The sequence below is a fragment of the Monodon monoceros genome, unplaced genomic scaffold, assembly GCF_005190385.1.
Source record: "Monodon monoceros isolate NGI ecotype Baffin Bay Population unplaced genomic scaffold, NGI_Narwhal_1 Super_Scaffold_9, whole genome shotgun sequence".
Lineage (NCBI taxonomy): Eukaryota > Metazoa > Chordata > Mammalia > Artiodactyla > Monodontidae > Monodon > Monodon monoceros.
In genome coordinates, this window is record NW_021703786.1 from 23,511,640 (window position 1) to 23,535,223 (window position 23,584).

General features: G+C 37.5%; 1 protein-coding gene across 1 annotated transcript in view; it reads right to left on the bottom strand.

Annotated features, from left to right (window-relative positions):
* Positions 1-7,711: 7,711 nt before the first annotated feature.
* Positions 7,712-23,584, bottom strand: part of SMURF2 (SMAD specific E3 ubiquitin protein ligase 2) — a 52,232-nt gene continuing 36,359 nt past the window's right edge. Inside the window, exons 10-18 of the mRNA XM_029213362.1 lie at positions 22,228-22,420; positions 21,080-21,183; positions 18,456-18,570; positions 16,502-16,680; positions 15,479-15,616; positions 12,149-12,269; positions 9,653-9,854; positions 8,314-8,389; positions 7,712-7,978 (exon numbers count right to left, since the gene is read on the bottom strand). Coding sequence (XP_029069195.1) covers positions 7,879-7,978; positions 8,314-8,389; positions 9,653-9,854; positions 12,149-12,269; positions 15,479-15,616; positions 16,502-16,680; positions 18,456-18,570; positions 21,080-21,183; positions 22,228-22,420 — 1,228 coding nt within the window. The 3' untranslated portion in view covers positions 7,712-7,878. The remainder of the gene's footprint in view (positions 7,979-8,313; positions 8,390-9,652; positions 9,855-12,148; positions 12,270-15,478; positions 15,617-16,501; positions 16,681-18,455; positions 18,571-21,079; positions 21,184-22,227; positions 22,421-23,584) is intronic.

Consider the following 23,584-nt stretch of genomic DNA (forward strand, 5'->3'; position numbering starts at 1 on the left):
ACACTATATCCTTGGGTAAAATGAGCAAGTCTTTAAAAAGCTATGGTATGAATGGGTATCATATATATAATGCAGTATAACTGGCTCTGTGGCACAATGCATAGCGCACTGGACTTCTAGCCGGCCTTGTGTGGTTATAATGCAGTATAGTCAATACAATGTAGAAAAGGTCTGGAAGAACAGTCCCCAGATGTAATAGTAGTTGTGACTCTGGTAGATTATATAAACTTTCACTCTGCTTAATATACTATTTGAATTTGTTATAAAGGCATCATTACACTTTTTTTTTTTTTTTTTTATGTTTTAGGAGGACTCTTCTGCTAGCTCTTTACTAAACTAATTAACTGGGACTAACCAAAAAGAAGAAAAAGTGAGGGAATTTACCAGGAAAGGGATGGGACTGCCAAGCAAAGGTCATTCTTTATAGGAGAGGAAACAAAAATAAAAGATGCCAATGCATTTTTGAAAAATAGAAAACAAATGAAGTGGTAACTAACTCAGCAAGTGGAGGGATGTTGCTATCCAAGTACCAGTGGAGAGAGGATTGTATGTGAATCCAGTTTGCCCAGAAGAACCCAGGAAAAGCACATCATAGTCATGCATTTGAAAAGTTATTTAGAACTATAACTTAACTATAACTGTATAGGGTGGGGGTGGGGGTGTTACAGAATGAGGTGGTTGGTGTGAGAACTAAATCGTTAAATATCCCCCACCCCACCCCCCAAAAAAACCAGATTCTAAAATTAATGAAGTGCGCTATTAACCATATCATTTAGAAATACGGAAATACCAGAAGAGCTGACAGAAAGTTTAGGAATAGTAGCTTCTGGAAAGCAAGACTAGGGATGAGGGGAAAGGGTGATGAAGAGTCACCCTCCCCCAGTTTTAATGATATAATTGATATATAAACTTACACAGTTTTATATATCAGTGATTTGATAAGTATACATGAAATGATTCAAGTTTAGTTAACATCTGTTACCTCACAGATTTTTTTTAACTTGTAATGAGAACTATGTTTTTTTTTTAAAACTATGTCTAGTTGTATATATGCATTACTATATCAGGTGGGGCACTGGAGAAATTACCTGCCTGTCCTATAAAATGTAAGAAGGAAAAGAGAACCTGTGTTGAGGTAAGGCAGGAGAATAGAACCTTTAGTGAGGGAACTAAGGGTGTAGGGGAAATTTATTCGCAATGGAAAGAGGCATCATGTTGAAAAACGGTTAGGGGGAGTCTGCAATGGGAGAAAGAGACAGGCAGGGCAGACAGAAGATGATGTCATTAAGAGAAATGGTATAAAGAAGGAATCCAAAATTGGGGTTTAAGCTGCATCTTACAGAGTAATCTATTAGATCCCAAATCCAGACATGCTGAAAACATGTTTTATCTGGCATTTCAAGCCATTTGAACCATTACCCAGAATTTGATGTGACCAGTTTCTTATATTAAAAAAAACATTAAATTTGAACTGCGTTTAAAACTTTGCCCCCTGAAGAACAAAGCTGGAGGCATGAGGCTCCCTGGTTTCAAACTATATTACAAAGCTATAGTACTCAAAACAGCACGGTATTGGCAAAAAGACACAAATTAATGGGACAGAACAGAGAGCCCAAAATAAACCCACAAATACATAATTAATAACAAGTGAGCCAAGAATATACAACAGGGAAAGGACAGTCTCTTAATAAATACTGTTGGGAAAACTGAACAGCCATATGCAAAAGAATGATGCTGGACCACTGTCTTAACCGTACACAAATAATTAACTCAGAATGGATTAAGACTTTAAGACCTGGAACCATAAAACTCCTAGAAGAAAAAGGTGGTAAGCTCACTGACATCAGTCCTAGCAATGATTCTCTTTGGATTTGACACCATAAGCAAAAATCAACAAGTGGGACTACATCAAACCAAAAAGCTTCTGCACAGCAAAGCAAACCATCAACAAAATGAAAAGGCAACCACTGAATGGGGGGAAATATTTGCAAATCAGACATCTGATAAGGGATTCATATCCAAAATACATAAAGCACATATACAACTAAACAGCAAACAATCTAATTATAAAATGGGCAGAGGAACCGAATAGATGTTTTTCCAAAGAAGATATACTGAGGGTCAACAGGTACATGAAAAGGTGGTCAACAACACTAATCATGAGGGAAATGCAAAACAAAACCACATATCAAAATCCCAATGAGAGATCATCTCATAACCGTTTGGCTGGCTGTTACCAAAAAGAAGTGTTGACAAATATGTAGAGAAAAGGGACCCCTGGTGCACTGTTGGTGGGAATATAAATTGGTGCAGCCACTGTGGAGGTTCCTCAACAAATTAAAAACAGACCTAACATATGACTCAGCAATTTCACTTCTGAGTATTTATCTGAAGAAAATGAAACACTGACTGGAAAAGCTGTCTGCACCCCCATGTTCACTGAAGCATTATATACAATAGCCAAGATACAGAAACAACCTAAAAGTCCACGGATGAATGAATGGATAAAGAAAATGTGTATGTACACACAATGAAATATTCAGCTATTTTTTTTTAAAAAAAGGAAATCTTGTCATTTGCAACACAATTGACCTTGAGGGCATTATGCTAAGTAAAATAAGACAAACACCATATGATCTCACTTATATGCGGAATTTAAAACAACAAAAACCCTCCCACGCCCCAAAACCAAGCTCATAGATACAGAGAACAGACTGGTGGTTGTCAGAGATGGTGAATGGGCAAAATGGGTGAAGGGAGGCCAAAAGGTATAAACTTTCAATTATAAAATAGGTCATAGGGATGTAATGTACAGCACGATGAGTACAGCTAACAATGTATTGCATATTTGAAAGTTGCTAAGATCTTAAAAGTTCTCATCACAAGGAAAAGAAAATTTTATGACTGTGTGGTGATGGATGTTACACTAATTGTGATCATTTCACAAATATCAAATCATTATGGTGTATACCTGAAACTTATATAATGTGGTATGTCAGTCATACCTCAGTTAAAAAGCAAAACTTTGTCCTTCTGGTGTCGATGGTTCTCCACCTTCTTGCCATGCCAGCATCGTCTTTGGGAGGAGTGAGTGGTCTCAAAGGTTGAGTGTGGTGTGCTCTCCATCTTTACTTTCCTGGGCTGAAAATCAAAAGACTTCATAAACACTTAAGTCAGCAGGAGGAAAATCTTGGATGGATCGCTTACCCACCCCACAGGCTGCTACAGTTGCCTCTCCACCTCCTTTGCTTACAAAACACTGTAAGAGAGAAGTGGGGTTTACAGCTCAGACTATTTTGATAACCTAGATCAAACCAGCCCAAATATCCACAAAAGGTATGCTAGGATCTGAGATGTCATGGGGAAAGGGGGATGGGGGAACAAACCAGCTGTTTTAAAAACCAAGTCTGGGATGTGAAGCCTTGCTTAGGTGAGGTATTTAATCCTGTGCTCCTGTCATGACCAACTTCTTTGCTATACACAAACTGAGTTCTGAGTACCTCAGTTTGCACTTCAGCGTCTACCGAGATACGCTAGAAGCACTAGTTTGGAAGTTCAGTTTTTTAACAACCATCTAAAGCTAATCCCTAAAGCTAGTACAGAGCCGGACACATAGTAGGAGCACAGCAGATATTTGCTGAGTGGACAAAGAACAAGTCACATTTAGGGCACATACCTTTTAATGAAATATATCTTTAAAAAATCTGATCTGTCTAGTTTTCTAAGAATATTAACATAGGGATTTAACCCTTTTTCTGTATAATTACCGCAGTTCTGCTATGCGTATACTACAATAAGCATTTGGGATATAAAGTACAAATAAATGCAGTGGGTGCAAAGGTTAACCTTCATTATAATGAAAGGACAAATCTTTCAGGTCACCACAGAGCAGAAAAATGTCACATATTGCTCAAACTTTTGGGTAATTTATAGGTGATAATACTAAATCTTTAATGTACTAAAAATTTATAAATTTTAGATCACAACCAATTGTAAACTGGCAATGGGAGGCAAAGCAAAAAAATACATTGCAAAAGGATGTAAAAAATGGACCCCATGCCTACTTTTGGAACTTTAATACACCACTGCTTCCACTGCATCTCCCAGACATTCCTTTCTGTATGGCCTATGCTGTGGAGAGACTTACATGGACTATTCTTGATGAAAAAACATCGTATCCAGTTCTTTTTCCACCCACATATTTAGCTGGACTTTAATCCACTATATTTATAGAATTGTGAATCATGACCCAAGAAGTCATGGCTGCTTGGAAAAATATAACTGACTTCTGCGTTTCATTTTGAGGATTCTACTGCTCAACACCAAGGTAGCAAATGAGGCCCCAGTCATAGCTCTGCCCTCCAGAGCCTGTGACAGTTGTTACAGGCCATTGCCCACCAAGAGCCACTGCCAACCTAAGGATGTGCCATGGCAGGAGAAAACAAGCACCTTCCCTGCTCAACCTGGAGACAGAAAGGGGGTCCTGAGCCCTCTGAGGCTCTACCACGTGACAAAGGCATCAACTAAGGAAGGCCCATGAATCTTAAACTTCACATTTTATGGCTCGTATGCTGTCACTCTTCATAGACCCAATCAAATTTCTTCAAAACAATTCATTATAAACTCAATATTCTTTAAAAACTTTGATGCTGTGACAGTGCAAACAGCATTCATTTTATTGCTCAACTTCGGCATGGGCACATACATAGTTAATTCTTAAAAACCATTTATACAGATGTTATTGATAAAGCTCATGTAACAACTGAGTGAAAATACAAAGAATATCAAAGCTAAAACACTCTGTAATAAATACAATGAAAATGATAAAACTTTGTTTTTAAAGTCAGTTTGAGAGAAGGAAGAATATTACATTAAGTGAACTAATTACATCTAGAAACAAAACAACTCAGCATTTGGTACAATCATCATCCTAACGCAAGTACATTAAATACTACAAACGGCACCCATTGACTGTGCTGCAGCCTAAAGGCAGAAGCAGAAGGAGCTGCTCTGTCAAACTGTAAAGATGTCTGGAACAATCTCTTAACTCCCATCAATGCAATCAGCTCGATGCACCCGAAGTTCAAGCAGACTTAGTGTTGTAAAATAAAGCAAACTACCTTGTATTTAAAAGAAAGGAAACTTGTGCTCTGCAGTGTAATTACAAGGAAAAAATAAAAGACTTGGTAAAAACAAAACCCATTCAGGGCAACAAACTATGTGCAAAACAAAATGTACACTATACACAGCACTATTTAAAAACTCTTTACACCAAAGAAGTAAGACCCTCAGGAACAAAACTCACCTCTGTATTGCATATGAGCTCTACAAAGTAACCACTGTTCATAAGTATTCATGATAGAAAGGCAATGTATGGAAACATGATATCACAAATCTGAAATAAAACTAGAGGAAGGATTAGAAAAAACCCAGCTGAGAGGGACATGTGGAAATAAATATTCACATTACACATGAGGTGCAAGTCCAAGGTTCAATGATACATTGGCACGTTTTGTTTGCTTAGCACCTATTTGGAAGTGATCAGGTAACATAACTTTGAAAATGAAACCTAAATCATCCTGTTCTTATAAATTATGTTGGTGATACCATAGACTGTAAGGGAGGGTAATTTATTTCTTTTAAAGCTCTATTAAGTCATTATTATAAAATTAAGAAGGCACTCAAAAAGCGATGGTATTTGCCTGCTCTATATTGTACATTAGTATGAGAGTAGCATTTCATTATTACTGCATCCGTCAGTTATGATTTCTCTAAAGTGTTCATCATGTACTTACTATTACTGAAAGATTATAATAGGCACAGTTACACTGCGCTAGTGCTTTCATATATGAGAGAGATGGACCTGCAACCAATAAGGTACTATCGTGAAAGCTGAAAACTACTGATGATCTAACAGTATGTTTTAAGATGTTCTTCGGTACTACTAAGAATGCAATAGGAAAACAAAGTGGGAAGAAAAAGGTCAGCATAAGCACATCGCCACTACACAGTTATGACTGTAACCAGCTTGTATGGCTGTCAAATTTGGCTTAATGAAATAAATTTAAATACTTAGAAACGACAGGAGTAGTTCTCAACTTTTTTTAAGCAGCAAATTTTCCACCTCTTTTATTCTACCCATCCCCCCACCCCTCCTAGCCCCCATGAAAGCTTACGTGGAATTCCAATGTATATAAAAGAGAAAAATCGGAGCTGCTCTGGGTAAAGAGGGGTGGGGAGTTGGAGGCCCCTGCTCAAGTACCAGCTACGTTTCTTCTCCCTCTTTCTTTGTCCCTCCTCTCTTAACCATTACTTCTGAGGCCCCTCTGAGGAGCCCCTTGGCTCCAAGAACACAGACTGAAAACCAATCCATCAAACCAAAGAACACAAGGGGCTTATTCACTTGATAATTAAGCTGCAAAATTTCAACAAAGCTATCTCATCAAAATTGCTATTCTTGATTTCACAACAATGTAAAAAAAAAAAATAGTGCAGATTTCTGATATTTGAATTTAAAAATCCACCCATGATTTCAGATTTTTCCAACCTCTCACTCCAGAACTGTGGTTGCCTTCTGGGTCATGCAACATGCCACACACCTTGAAAGCTAAATATGGATATTTCAAAATCAAATGCTGATCTTCACCACCAAGCGAACTGGGATTCCCTTACCTCCAAAATCACTCTTCAGACGGAAAGTATTGTCTGTGATAGAGTCAGAACCACTTGTTAGTAATCACATCCCTGCCCCACCACCCCACTTCATTTTAGGTAAAAGCAGGGTTTTCTAAGCTTGCTAAAGAATCTTTAGAGCAAAATTTTTCCTTTTCGTAATTTTATCTGATTAAAATATGAGCAGCTAAACAGAGATTCAGGATGGTTTACTTGATAGAAACTTACCATAATTAAAACGTAATATAAGTTAGGTGCACTTGTCACAGGAGACTTTGGTTTACAGAAATAGTATATATATATCAAAGATAAGCTGACCCAATAAAAGAATGAAAATCCGATCCCATCCACATGATCTGAGTAGCTATAAAAATGCAGTATTTCCATTTAAGATGCAAAGTAAATGCAAAATACCCGATCATATTCATTCAAGATAAAAAAATTAAGATTTTTTTTAAAGTCTCTTAAAAACAGGGAGCCCCTGAATGCATCTTATTGTAGCAAATAAGCTACTAAGTTCAGACTAAATGGTTGCATTAAGAATTTGACAACCAAAATTATATAGCTGTATTCCATGGAATTCATGCTTGAAAAATATAAAAAAAGACTCACTTAGGCTAGGTTGAAACATATAATGCTTTTAAAATATAATGCTTTGCTATAGAAAAATGTAATTAAACATGTAAATGGCTTAACTTTTTAAAGATTCTTTTATAGCCAATTGTTTACAAAGTTAGAATAATTCAAAATAATTTTATTTTATTTTTTTACAAAGAGCAAGTACAGGAGCTGTTCAAAATCATGTATTCAACCAAAATGAAATGTGACTTGTACCGACTGCTGAAGTTGTCTTGATGTTTGATAGAGTTGAAATCTGTGAAGCGATTTGAATAGATTACCTTTTATAAAAATAGTAGTAGTCTTTAAGTGTAGAATACTGCCTAACTCTGGAAATGTAGGAAAAGTCAGCATTCTTTAGGTTCAAGGTATTAATTTTAAATAGCAGCTGAATGTGGCCTCATGGCAAAGCATAAAGACCTTTTTTTCCTTGAAAAGGAATTTCAGAATTGTCCTTTCCCCTCACAGTATCCTAAAATTTTTTTTAAAAAGGGGGGTGCATTTTCCTGTCTGTCAGCGTTCCTTGAAACTCTGCTGAAAGGAGGCTGTCAGGGTATAAATAGAGTCCTGGGTAAATCCTTGAAGTTGTCATTCCACAGCAAATCCACATGTTTCTTCAATGGCTGTTAGCAGCTTTTCATATAACTTTTCATAGCTTTCATAGGGCGGAATGTCTATTCGATTGAAGCTGTAATTAAGCAAATCAGATTTTACACAGTTCATTCAAAACAGTTCAACTGACTTAGCAAGTGTATACTAATTCGTTTACCCTAATACAGCCACATTACTCTTTGTGTCACATAGAAAATGACAAGAAAAAGGTTATGTTTCTCTCAAGTAGAGATTATTGCTTTGGGGTTTTCCTATCAATTTCTGGATAATCTTAATTCACTTAAAAGGAATGATAAGCAACTCTTTTAAGGGTCCATTTAGTAATAAGAACAACAAACGAAATGTCACATCTGTTTGGAACTAACAGCTACATACATGGAATGAGGGAAAAAAGCTACAGAAATAACTTACCAAGTGTGGGCTTTTGGCAGGTTGTTAGTGCAGGCATCAATCTGGTGTATGGTAAAGAGTCGTGGGCCTGCAGCACCTGCAAAGGAAGCAAATGAGGGTCAGACCACTGTGGGTGCACATATTAGTCTCCAGAATCTCAGGATAAAACTGGTATGTAAACCACAGGGTTGAGGGGATAGGAGGGTACTAGTGACTCCATATAAGCTGCCAAAGGGCAGCAGGAAAACAGTCTGGGTTTTAAAAGCCAGAATTGACCTTGGATAAGGCTGGATTCCTTAATCTGCTAGCATTTCAATTTGAGAAAAAGTTCAGGATTGAAATCCTTTGCCAACTTCTATCTTCTACAGAAAATCAGTGTCCCCCAAAAAGAAGTAAATGGGCAGATCCAAGATCCAATACATATATACACATTCAAAAAGATGACAACCTAATGCAAATTTAAGTTTCACAACTCAAACTTCACTGAGAGCGAAAGATGAGCAGTCTATGGAATAAATTTCAGGTAACATAAGGCACCCCATACAGAAGTCTGTAGAAATACAACTTCACTTTATTCATCTGGGTAGTCTGACAATGATGAGTTCTCCAAGTAGAGAGTGCAAGCATGACTACAGCATGCTTTCCCAGTGGATTTTTGATATTTGGACTGTGGGCAACACTGTTGAATTATGTACCAGTCTTGCTTCGTACACCCTCAGTCATCACCAGCAGCAGCAGTTGTGAAAATAAAGAGCCTCAGAGGTAAAGGAAGCAACTGCCACCCAGTGAGGCACCACGATCATGAGCAATATACCAACTCCTCCCAAAATTAAACAGCTATTCCATGGACAACAATTCTTAAAAACGGAATACGGCTGTAAAATGGTCTGATGCCATGCATTAATTAAAGTGCTCTGACCAAACAAATGACTTCCACGACTCATGCTGCCTCTTTCTGTTAAAAGAATAAAAAAGTAGGGGGGAGAGGCATCCCAAGTGGGTAAATGTTTGCCAGGTTGAGATGTGAACATGGAAGCAGACAGACTTCCCCTACAGGAATGTGCAACAGAATTTAAAAGCAAGGAGACCAGAAAAGAAAAGGCAGAGCATCGACACATATGGTCTCTAACATGCAGCACTCACTACAATCACAGAGAACCCAGCAGAAAATGCTCTTGGGAGGGAACAAAGGAAAGGAAAGAGAAGAAGGTATCAAGACATGAGAGTTACAGATAAGAACTAGAGTGAAAAGAGAATCTGTATGTAAGCACATGTTTGTACACCGTCTATGTACACCAAATATTGACCCCCTGCCCCCAATTATTAGATGCCACATCGTCTATCCCTCTGGCTTTCTTACCTTGTAAAGCTTTGAAGCCCTGCAGAGGCACTCGGGATGAGCCTGTCACAAACTGAAGTAACCGTGCTCGTCGTTCTTCATCAAAAAACTCCACAGCCTTCCAAAACCACTTGACAACATTGCTGTCTGGTGTACAGTGTTTTAACCGGGTGTTTACCTTCCAGTCATTAACATCTATCTTTCCAAGTCCACAAATAATGAGCTGTTAAAATATTGCACAAATAATGAGCCAATGGAAACCCAACCTAAGCCAAAAATTCCTTAAAATAGAACTTTAGATTTGCAGAGTTGGCTTTCATATGGTGTTCTTAATTGAGGGTAGACATGAGAACCATCTGGAAAGTTTTTCAAAATGTATACACTAGGTCCTATGCTCAGAGATTTTAATTCTGTGAATCTGGGTGAATTAGGATCCGTATTTTTTTTAAAGTTCCATGAGTACCTAGTCACTGCAGGTTCCCTACCCAGGATCTGAGAACCACCACTGTGATGGACATAAGATGAAAAGTTCCATAACTTCGCAGAATTCTAAAAAAATTTTTAATGGACAGAAACTAGACTCAGAGTAAATACAGTTTATATGTGCCTTCCTTAAGACTTGCATCTATTATTCGGGTTTCAACACTTATTAGCTTTGGGATTCTGGGCAGTTTAGTTCACTTCCCTTGGCCACAGTCTCCTCTGCTGTAATATGGCAGTAACATCTGTTTCGTTACATCCTGCGAAAGCAACCAACACTGCACAGGAACTCAAGAAGTTGTGTTGAATAAGTGATACAATCTGCTTAAAGTTGGACCAAAGTATGAAATATATGAATGCATTGATAATAGAGCTCTGCTTGGCATCCTGATGCAGGCTCAGTATAGACGAGGTATATCAAAATCACTTTGATATTATTAATACTCACACCTCCCTAGGGTCCAAGACTGACTCATCCTACTGATGTGTTTATAACACTCAATTATGATAGTGTAGTGTAAAACATAAGGTAACCTGCAAATCCTACATTTCACAATTATATTAACCTAGTCTAACACTAAAATAAATTATATACATATACTTTTGTAAAAAGCCTAACTTCATTAGCAGTACAAAGTATATAACAAACCCTAACGTTACTGAATAAAACCTGCAACAAAGCTTCTGTAGCGTCTGAAAAAATGACTGGCCACTGCCACACTAACAGGTAGTAGGTGTCCGAGCAGGGTTACAGAAGTACCCATGACCACAGACGGTACCTCCCTAAATTCTTTTCTTTAGAGGAGTGGTAGTTTTAAAGCCAAATTCCTTATTCATTGTATGAACAGATAAAAATGCATCGTATTTCAACTTTACTGCCATTCCTGCTATGTTTTCTTCCACCTTCTGACTACTTCCTTCTGGTCATTTCACTACAGAATAGTCCAATCAAAAAAGGAATGGGGATGGTAGTAAGTCAAGCCAATCTTTTTAGACTTGTTTGCTAACAGGTCTGTTAACAGATTTAGTTAGAAAGGATGCTGAAGTTAATGAATAAAATCATGTTTTAAATTATGTATCGACTTTAAATATTTATGCTATCCCTAGCCACTAATTAAATTTGGAACCTCAGGTAGAATAAAACCTCATTGTTTTTTCAAAGTAGTTCAGTAGAAACTGAGATGTATTTGTTAAAGGTCTTAATTATAACACCAACCCTATGGTGCTTTAAGGACTAGTTTTAGAATAAAAAATGGTTAACTGTTTATTATAGTTACTATTAGTAACGAATGTTTCCAAGGAGACTGATGTTGCTGAGACAGAGTTTAACCTAAGTGTTTCAATTATTTCCTCTACGTTTTTGTCTATCAACTGCTTTTTTTTTTTTTTTTTTTTTTTTTTTTTGCGGTACGCGGGCCTCTCACTGTTGTGGCCTCTCCCGTCGCGGAGCACAGGCTCTGGCCGCGCAGGCTCAGCGGCCATGGCTCATGGGTCCAGCCGCTCCGCGGCATGTGGGATCTTCCCCAACCGGGGCATGAACACACATCCCCTGCATCGACAGGCGGACTCTCAACCACTGCGCCACCAGGGAAGCCCCTCAACTGCTTTCTTACAAAGCTTAATGTAAATCCAATTAAGCCTAGGCTTTTATTCCAGATAAATGTCAATATGGTGGAGACCAATTAATAAAGTTTTATTTAACTAAATCAATACCCACTTAACTAGGGAATAGAAAACAACACTGGAAGAACGTACACAGAAGACACGAAATCTATTAAACGCACGAACGGAAAATACGGAAAAATAAATTAAAAATAGTCACAATATAAGAGAGACTGGCTACTTGTAAAATTTCCAAAACATGAAAGGCTTTTCCAAAAGCAGGAAAGACTTTTCCTGTGAATTAGAATTCTCACAGCATCACATCATAAAACTTCAAAAGCACCAGAAATACAGCTTTCCTCTAAAACTAAGTAACAGAAAATTCCCTAACTTTCTTTGTTATACTAGATGATGTCATGACATTAATACACTGACCTCTAACTCCTTCTCATCAAATGTCTTCAGCAGATGCTGTGGAATTACTTCATTAAATCCTTTCTGCAGGGCCAGGAATTGTGCCTCAATTCCTCGTAAAAATCTCCAGTTCACATAGAGTCTGGAAACATCGGACAGGGGTTTCATATGATCAAATATATTCAGGTTTGGTAATTATTATGAATCTCTAGTACTTTAGCAACGTTGCACTTTACAAGCATCTAGCATTAAGAACTTAGTCTAAAATCTAAAAGAATCTCAGGTTACTGAAGGTACAGATGGATCCTGAGCTGTGAGGCAGTTCACCATAAATTAAAAAGCGGTAACCTTCCACCAACAAAAGCAGCATAAATACAGCAACTCTTCACATCAGAAAAAGTCCTATTAAACTGGAAGTTGGCTAGAGAGTAGATGAGTCTGAAGTTAAAATGAGAATGAAATGTCTTTCTCAACTTCTGGCATGCACGCTGATAACCAGAAAAACACATTCAACCCAAAATGACTATTTTTCTGGTTTCACTTGAAAATATAATCTGAATGTGTAGGGTGTTTTCTTTATATTTTGTGGGTTGTATATGGGGGAAGAAGAGGTAAAGAGAATCCCCATATCCAAAATGAGAAGAAACAGTAAAAGCCAATAGCAAGAAGCACTTTTTGACTAAATACTCATTTTTCCCTATAAGCTTTAAAAGCCCTGGAAGATGTAATTTTAGCAACAAATGTACACTAAACTACATCTCTTGTGTAGCTCTACTTACGCCTTTGATTTGGACTTATAATTTATACATGAATTGTTTTTTTTTAATCTATCTTCCCAGGAAAAGCTCTCCATCTCACAAATCTCAGAACTACTCATACTCCCAATTTGCCAGTATTTCCTTTTCTAAACTTGGAGAAATAGTTCTCTACTTTAAGAAATAAGTTACTTAATATTAATGATATCCTTTGGGGGACCTCATTTTTTGTTTGTTTAAGGGGACAGCAAAACTACACACCTGTAAAAAGGTTTTCTTTGTCATTTTAAAAATTTCAAAACTATTTTTGTAAACTATTTATTTATTTTTGGCTGTGTTGGGTCTTCTTTGCTGTGCGCAGGCTTTCTCTAGCTATGGCGAGCAGGGGCTACTCTTCATTGCAGTGCACAGGCTTCTCATTGCAGTGGCTTCTCTTGCTGCGGAGCACGGGCTCTAGGCACATAGGCTTCAGTAGTTGCAGCATGCGGGCTCAGTAGTTGCGGCTCATGGGTCCTAGAGTGCAGGCTCAGTAGTTGTGGCACGTGGGCTTAGTTGCTCCGTGGCATGTGGGATCTTCCTGGACCAGGGCTCGAACCCATGTCCCCTGCATTGGCAGGCGGATTCTTAACCACTGCACCACCAGGAAAGTCCCTCAAAACTGTATTTGGTAAGGGAAAATTACTGTGTGCTATAAACGTGACTGAATCCTAGAAAGTGAGCAGCCCACACTAGGTCCTAGAAGTGAGACACTACTGAAATTCAGGAAATTCCCATTCATTCTTCTTTATTTTTTTATTTTTTATTTTTTTGGCTGTGTCGCACAACATGGGGGATCTTAGTTCCCCGACCAGGGATCGAACCCCAAACCTGCGCCCCCAGCAGTGGAACTGCAGAGTCCCAACCACTGGACCACCGGGGAAGTCCCTCATTCTTCTTTTTTAAATTAGAAATGTAATACATGTTTGTTATTAAAAGAAAAATTATATTTAAAAAAATCAAATATTAATGGGACTTCCCTGGTGGTCCAGTGGTTAACACTCCGCGCTCCCACTGCAGGGGACACGGGTTCAATCCCTGGTCAGGGAACTAAGATCCCGCATGCCGCACGGTGCGGCCTTAAAAAAAAAAAAAAAAAAAAATGTGGAGACAGAGTAAAATCTGAAAGTCCACTCTTTTATCCTCTTTTCCCTCTCTACTTCCAGGCCCGTCACCTCTACTCCCTCACCCTGGGCAAACATTTTATTTGGTAAGTGGCCTTCCTGAACATCTTCTGAGTATAAAACAATGCAGACTTTTTTCCTTCTATGCCTTTTAAATGACAGTTTATGCAGAGTCTATCTTTCTTTAAATATCCACATAATATTCTGTTTAATGTATTTAATCATCCATTCTCTTTCTAAAAACATTTTAGCAGTTTTCAATTTTTTTACAAGTAGTATTTAGTTAAACATCCTTATTCATATTTCTTTAATCAGATATGTGTTTCCAAAGAATAGATTCCTAAAAAATGGAGCTGCATATGTGTTTTCATTTTGGTAGCTGTTATCAAACTGTTTTCCAAAAAAGCTATACCAATATTCACAATCTATGAGACTGATGGGCCTCATCTATAAACTAGAAAATTTTAGCCAATAAGACCTGGGGACATATTCTGTACAAAAACATATAGCATGAATGTTTCTGTGTATATATGGTGAAGTTCAAACTCCTAAATTTGATTATCATAGTTTAATGTTTAGAAGAACTTTAGATACCATGAACCAAATGCTCTAACTCAACACTTCTAAATTCCTCAATCAACAGGTGATTTCATAAAACTTAAAGAACATTTCCTTGTATTTCTTTTATAAGAAATATATATATATTTCTTATATAAATCCACAATGTGCTTATTTATAAATAGGATAAGTCCTAGTGATACAGCACAAAAGTGCTTCTGTACAGCTAGCTGTGGTAGCTACGCTACACGTGACGCCACGAACCGTGTTTCCTGGTATGTGTGCCTTTGTACAGCCCCTCCTCCACACCAAACCTGGGCTGGCATGTGACTCGCTTTAACCAAAAGAATACAGCAGAGGTGATGTTGGCCAGTTCCAGGCTTAGGCCTTAAAAAGATCCAACAACTGCTTTTGTGCTCTGGGAAACCAGCCACGCCATAATAAGTCTGGCTATTGTGCTAGAGAGAGAGGCCACGGTGAGAATGAGGGGCCTCTGATACCACATGGGGATAACCAAAGAGCCCAGCCAACAGTGAGAACTAAGCCCCAGACCCAGTGTCCATTCCAGCTAGCCCACAGCCATTTGAGCCACCCTCGGTGAGCATCAGATATGTGAGTGAAGAGGCCTTCTTAACATTTCCATCCCAGCTGACACCACATGGAGGAGAAGTGTGCTGTCCCTGTTGTCCTCGATCTAAATTTCTGACCCACGGGATTGTGAGAAATAATAAAATGGTGGTTGTTTCTAAGCCACTAAATTCTGCAGAAGCCTATTTTGTAGCAATAAGTAACACTACCTAAACACATAAATGTTTTTCTGTACCACCATTCTAGAACATTAAAACAAGTCTCCGGCTTAAGAACACAGAAGTGTTTACCTGACATATTCTTTTTTATTTTCTTCAGTAACAGGGATACTCTTGCCATTTGGTTTAAGTTCATGCTGAATAATTTCACCATAGGCATTATGTTCGACACAGAAGGTATGGTCCAAAACACCTGTGATATCATTCTCACTAGGAAGGGAAGACAGGGAAAGACACTTCATTGGAAAATCTAAAATACAGATATTGTAGATGTATTAATTGGTGAGACAAAACTAAGGTAGTTTTATGACATGCAAACATAGGGTTAGATTCCTTTTATTAGTTCTTATGCCACCATACCTCCTAGTTTTGGGGCAGAAAAGTCAAAGAGCTTTAACCTTCATAAACACCAGGAACATTTTCCTTCCTAATGAGAAAGCCCTGGAAAGCTGGGGTCTACACAGGGAAAACTCAGTAATGTTTGGCTTTCAGGTAAGAAGCCCTACTTGAGTCTGGGTAACCCAAGTGACTAAACACCTGAGTATCCCCACTGAGAAAGCTACTCGTGTACTTGGTAAAAATAACCATGGCCAGTGTATCTTCACAAACGAATGACACCCCCCAAAACAGAACTGATTCTTACAAATACCCTCTTTTTTTTTTTTTTTTTTTTTTTTCCGGTATGAGGGCCTCTCACTGTTGTGGCCTCTCCCGTTGCAGAGCAAGGCTCCGGACGCGCAGGCTCAGCGGCCATGGCTCATGGGCCTAGCCGTTCCGCGGCACGTGGGATCTTCCTGGACCGGGGCACAAACCCGTGTCCCCTGCATCGGCAGGCGGACTCTCAATCACTGCACCACCAGGGAAGCCCCACAAATACCCTTTTTAAAGTATGTTTTCAACAGCCACCATTTAAGCAGGAATATCTTATTCTAACATGCAGGATGGAAACAACTTGCATCGTGTTGAGGAAATCATTATGTGTAAGTACTTTTAAAAATCATTTTTTACATTTCAAAAAAAGTACATCCATTTTGAAACATATATCTTTTTTAAAAGCTCAGATTCTAAATATAACGAACAAGACTCAATACATACAGTATCCACACTAAACTGTTATGAAGATCTGGATCAACTAACTCCATGTCATCCAAGGTAATGGACTTCCCAAGCAACTGTTTATAAAAAGGCAATGTGAAACCACCATCAATATAATGTCCATGAAACACAGCCATTCCCATTATTCGTCCAACGAAGTGGAAGTATGATAAATGTTCCTGAAATTGAGAAGAGTTTACATAAATACTCAAGGTAGATACTATCCAGGGAATTTTTTAATAAAAACTAAATATTTAAGCAATGGTAATTTTTTAAGTAAGTATAACTTATACTCCAATTTATAACTATTTAAATGGAATAGGTTATCCTATCAAAGCCCAGCAATCATTAGGGAGAGTCTCTATAGATACTATACTTTGCTATAAAATATTACAGCAGAGCCAATGCCCCTCTCAAAGGGTAGTCATTCTGTAAAGTTTATCCTCAGAAATTAAGCCCAAACTATAGTCCCTCTGCAGCTTCATTAAATCACCTGCAGATCCTGTTCTCTTCCTCTCCTCCCATCTCCTGCTAAGCCCCTTATAATCCTGGCTCTGTCATGGGAAAAAAGCTTTCAATTCTATACCTCCCTCTTCCTTTGACCTAACCAGAAACTGAACTTCAAAACATCATAGATTTAAGGGGACAGATTTCATGTCTAACTTGCACTAGAGTCTTGATTCTGCCAGCTACTAGCTATGTATACTTGGGCAAATTACTTAGCCCCTGTGGAACTAATTTTCCATACCTGGAAAAATGACGGTAATAATAGTATCTAAAAAGGGGCTCTGTGAGTAGTAAAATGAGGTGATGAAGCCCAAGGCACTGGACCTGGCATATGGTAAATGCTCAACAAACGTGAGCTATCATTACTACAGTGGCAGTAATGAGCTCTCCAAGCAGAACCTTCACCTAAAAATCTTCCCTTTATAAAGAATACCCTGCAATGAATCTAACATGCCTCCCATGTTTAGACAGATTTGGTCTTTTAGGATATACTGTTTTATTAGTTGGATGTTTGTATTTTCAACTTCTTTTACTTCTCTATTTAATAATCTTTAAGCTAATCTTTAAGCCTCCCTTTTATCTTAAAAATAGTTTTTTTCTTTTTAAAAAGCAATACCTGTTCACTACAAAATATTTAGAAAATATAGACAAGAAAAAAAAATGCCCATAGTCTAACACCCAGAGATAACCACTAACAGTATTGTAGAGCCTTTCAATGTTTACACATATACATGTTTACCAAAATTTGCTTCATACTATTATTCTGTAATCTTCTTTTCACTTAATATATTACAAATACCATCTTTACATGTTATTAACTATTATCCCACAACATCATTTTAGTGGCTGTATAATATAACCTTGTATGGAAAGATAACAGAAATAATATAAAAACAAATTAATAACAGCTGCTAACTCTTGTTGAGTGCTTAATAATATGTAATAGGGTTAATAATGTATAGCACTGTGCTAAATACTTAATGTGCAGGGTCTCATTTAACTGTCACAACCCCTCTCTCAGGTCCAAACTATATTTATTATTATTAGCAATGATAAAATTGAGGCTTAAGTCAATGAAGGTCACAAAGCTAGTTAGTAATGGGACAAGGATATGAACTCATGTCTTTCTAATTCCAGAGTCTATGCTCTTAACCATGTCATTCTGCTTCATGTCATAATTTAATCAACCCCCTCTTAATGGACAGCAATGTTGTTTCCACTTGGGGCTACTACAAAGAGTGATGCAGTAAATCTCCCTGTGCCCAAACGGTTGCACATATCCACGATCATTTACTTGAGAACATTTTCTAAAAGAGGACTTGCCAAGTCCAAGGATGTGACTTGGACAAAGACAGTAATCCTATGTCATAAACTACACTGACATTTAAAGATTAAAAAACATTGTAGGTCATAACTTAATTTGTATCGTTATAACCACCAATCATACCGGATTAACTGCAGAATCAGGATTGATCTGCAATGTATAGATATCATCTCTTGAATACTGGAAGAGGCCATAGTAAGGATTCAACATTTCATGTGACAAGAGATATAACCACTCCCTAAAAAACAAGAAATGCCAAAGGAATTTTTTGTTAATGAATACATCTTTACTAAGATACACTATTAATCATGTTAGCAAGAAGTTTTTAATAAAACAAAGCACTAACTAGTTACATAAAATCACATTAGAAAAGTCTACCATTCCCCAAAAGCAAATGAAAATTCTTGTTTTATTGAAGTCACTTCTCACTCCATTTTGGGTAATTTTATGACATTTTAACATCAGAGAATCTAAGGACAATATCCAGAAGTACCAACTACTCATTAGATGCTGCAGCCCAGTGGTCTGTTACTTTTAATTGCTAAACAAATGTGTAATTCATAATAAGTATAAAATAAAGGGAAGAATATGGTATTATTTCAAAACATCCATGTGGTCCATCTATACCACCCTGGTCCTCTCCAATCATGGCAGACTTATACTAGTTTATACAGATATATAACATTAATTTACTCTTACTTTCGGACAAGGGTATGTTTTATTGTTGATATTGTTTTAGTAAGAAAATTTCATTATCCATCTTCATTATCTTTTTTGTGTAAACCCTAAAATACACCATGATAAAAATGTAAGTGGTGAGAAACTGCAAGGCATTTGGTATAGGTGGGAACACAAGGGCAAACCTGCATTTTCTGGGTGTGTTCCATACCACTGCTTGGTTTCAAGCATACAACGGTGTTTTTAAAACCTCATAATAAACAGTACTATCAACTTAAGCTTATTAAATCATTTATATTTTTCAAAGTATGAAAGACAACTTGTTATTCATCTTGGTGAAACTGAAATAAAATGACTAGTCTAGGCTTTAAGGAGATGTCATTCTAGTCTCAACTCCTGTCATTCCTCAGCTAGGAAAGGCACATAAATGATATATTCTGATATTATGGATTAAACAGATGGAATAATATATTTTTAGGAAATGCAGTGAAACACTATTAAAGTAGTTAAAGGAAAATATTTCAAAGTCCTATCATTTGACGGAGTCTAAATCAAATCACTACGTTTAATATTGGGTTGGCCAAAAAGTTCGTTCAAACGAACTTTTTGGCCAACACCGTACTTGAAAACTGTAGAGATTAAAAAGAAAAAGTGAGGTCTCCACATAAGCAACCTTCCCACCTAATGTGTCCTGTATGTTTTTTATGCATGTATGTGCATTTTATTATTTTTTTTTTTTTTTGCGGTAAGCAGGCCTCTCACTGTTGTGGCCTCTCCCCTTGTGAAGCACAGGCTCCGGACGCGCAGGCTCAGCGGCCATGGCTCACGGGCCCAGCCGCTCCGCGGCATGTGGGATCTTCCCGGACTGGGGCAGGAATCCATGTCCCCTGCATCGGCAGGCGGACTCTCAACCACTGCTCCACCAGGGAAGCCCCATGTATGTGTTTTTTAAAAGGAAGTCCAACTTTTGTTTTGTTTTACTAAGTATTTAGAACATGCATAAAAGCAAAACTCTACTTTTGGGTTCTACTATGGGATAAAGATCAGAAAAAGCAGTTCACTGCCACATCCCATTTAGTCCGCCCAAACCCCGAAAGTAGTGAGGTTAAGAAATAAACAACAAAAAACTAACTACTTATTTGGCCTATACATATAATTATAGCATTTAGATTCCATCAGCAGATAATTAACAAGTTTTCCCAACAAGCATTCAAAATCTACTTATGAGTAAATCATAAGCATTCCACAGAAACTATCAAGCCTTAAGTATGATGTACAAGTGATAAATGCTAAAAATCCAAACTAAAGAAACTATCCATTTGCAGGTAAAAAGGTCACAGAATGAAAGTATGTCTACAGGTGAAAACAAGTAATGCCAAATAACGATTATGGGACTTGGTGGAAACACAAATTTAATTTAGGCTGGATTTAGATTAGGGGAAGCAGAATTATCATGACGGTCCTTAAAATGTTTTAATACAGAAGCTATAATGTTTCTGCTACATTTACATAAAGTGAATTCTCACACCTGGAAAAAAAAATACTTGATGTTTGAATGTAGCAGAAACGTTATAGCTTCTGTATTGAAACATTCTAAGGACCACTTATGATATACACACATACTTACAGACGCAAACATTCCTTTAACAAGGTTAAAAAGCGTGGCAGTGTAAGCAAAGGGAAACAGTATTCAGTTTAGAATACGTCATTAAAATCTCAAGACTGTTACTGACAATGTAAAGCAGAGGGAATAACATGTACTGAAGGAGAGAAATGGAGAAAATATTGGGCCTGCAGACCCTACCAACAGTCCATATAGGGTTGCAGCTAGTTTTCAGAGAAAGTCTCATTGGACTACATGATCCATTCGGGAGTTCACAAACACTCTTCTGGTAGCAGTACTATCCTAACCTAATTATGAATATATCTACTAGGGTACCCTCTGTTGCAAACATGAGGGAATATTATGCTAGGAAATAAATATCAATGAAAAAGTCACACCACAGGGAGTATCTTAAATTTGTAAATATAAGGATCCATATGTCATTTACTGATGATCAAGGCTTTACCTGGCAACCCCTCCGTAGTCAAGCCCTTCTTCTCCACGAAATTTTATCATTAATCGCTTCCAGAGATCTTTCGGTCTCATTTTCATGACTTGTCGATATGATTCCTGAAATAAATGTTTAATATACTATTATTACTAGGTGCTTTTAACCTGTTACTTAAACTCTCCCTCCATTCCACCTACAAAACATGTTTATTTAAATAAGGTAGAATTTGTTCAACAATCAAATCAATGGATAAGCTCCAAGGGTTTGAAACCTCATGGAACTTCTGACAACAAAATGGATACAGCTTAATACTGTACTACTGAAACCAATTCCTTTGATAAATATATTAAAAGCCTACTAAATGCAAAGCTCCATATTTAAGTCCTATGAACCATAGCAATGATTCCACTCACATTAAAAAACAGAATCTGATAGAATTACCACTTTTTTTTAAGTTAGTTGTCACAGACACCAGTAGAAAGTAAAGGTAAGAAAAAGAAAGTTTCAAAGAACATGAAAACATCATTAATGTGATCTTCACTAAACAGACAACTTTCTATTATTTTAAAAATACAAATGACTGACTACAAACAAGGTCAGAATGGTCCTGAGAGAAAAAAGTTCATCCTTTGGGAGAAGGATTATAAAGTTCCCAAACATCTTTTGTCCCAGAACACTCTAATAAGAGGGAAACCCCTGCCTTGGACCTCTGCCATTTATTATGTAAGAACTTTGAAGTTGCTATTAAAGCTATAAATCCAAAGATAAAAGGATATACTAGAAAGGAAGATTTTCAATAAATTAAGGAAGTAGTCCAACAGTAATGATTTTTTGATTTAAGAGTCCCTAACCTCTTGGAAGAATTAGAAAATAAGGGATGGATGATATCTGTGGTCTTTTAAAATTCATTAACAAATAAGTATCTGCAACTGCAAGGACCAAGCTGCTCCCAATCAGAACATCTCACACTTCATCGCATTTAAATGTTTATCTTATGTATTAAATCTCTCCAATATTATTGCCTTTATTCCCACAAGTAAAAAAAAAATTAATGAAAATTCTCCCATTCTAAAGAGATATGAGTCCCCCAAAATATACTTGGAAAACAGAGTACATCACTGAATTAATTTTTCTCTACTTTAAAACAAGACTTGCAAGTTTACCTCAAAAATCTCTTCCCTGGAAACCTCAATGCGGCAATGGCCAGCCTGAGGCTGTTGCTGGGAAAGTTCTTGCCGCAAAATTTTTAGTTTCTGAACCAGGTCTCGTTTGTACCGTGGGACTGTCAGACACTCTGTGTCATCAGGGCACAACGATACCACCTGCTGTTGCTGGTCTTTCAATTGGTTCTGCCGACTAAAAGTAAACAAATATTATTGAAGTATTTTAAACAAGAGAGATTGCAATTACACATTTAAAATAGCATCCTACACTAAACCAAGTCTACCTATAGCATTTCTAGGCCTTATTATATTCTTATCTTGACATTTTTGACAACAATAAACTAGCTCCAAAGTTTATTTCTTGGAACTTACAGAAGTGGATAACAGAGTTTTATTCAAAAAAACTTTTATACAACTGCTGAGAACAACTTTCCCAAATACCGTTTCCATTTTCTTCTGCGTAGTTTACCATCTCTCCCTTTAAAATTCAGGCATAGGCCAAACCCTGTGCCTGTTATCTAGAGTCTGTCTCTCTGGAAGAGACAGTTTGAACTGGCAGCTTGGCAGGGACCCCTTCTCCTATGCACGCTACAGTCTAGACCACAAGAATGTGGGAGGTCACAGCAAGTTACTGGCACAGAGAAATGAGCACTTCACAAACAAGTCTAAACGCTTTATAAAGTGCCTACTTTTCTTTCTTTTCTTTTGGCCACGCTGCATGGCATGCGGAATCTTAGTTCCCCGACCAGGGATCGAAACCGTGCCCCGTGCAATGGAAGTGTGGAGTCTTAACCACTGGACCACCAGGGAAGTCCCTACTTGTCTTTTTATTGTGGTAAAATATACGTAGCATAAAATTTACCATTTTAACCATTTTTAAGTATTATAGTCAGTGGCATTCAGTACAATCACATTGTCTGTTGTGCTAAAGTGACTTCTAACTGCACATATATGGTTTACCACAAATACACTAAAATAATCTCCCAAGTACAGCAGAAATATAATAATAATTTTTAAAGGCACATTGCCTAGAGTTATTTTTATTCTCCTGGCAAAAATAATATAAGTTGCATCTAAGAATTTTTTAAAAGAATCTTATGATATAATGAACTAGTTAATTCCAATAAACCGTCAGGAAGTAAAAAGTCAGATAATTCACTATTGATATCTATGCAAACATTGAGTGACTCTGTTGGAATTTAATTTTTTTTTTTTTTTGGCTGCGTTGGGTCTCCGTTGCTGTGCGCAAGGCTTTCTCTAGTTGTGGCGAGCAGGGACTTCTCCTCGCCTCTGCACGCAGGCTTCTCATTGCAGTGGCTTCTCTTGTTGTGGAGCACAGGCTTTAGGCGCGCGGGCT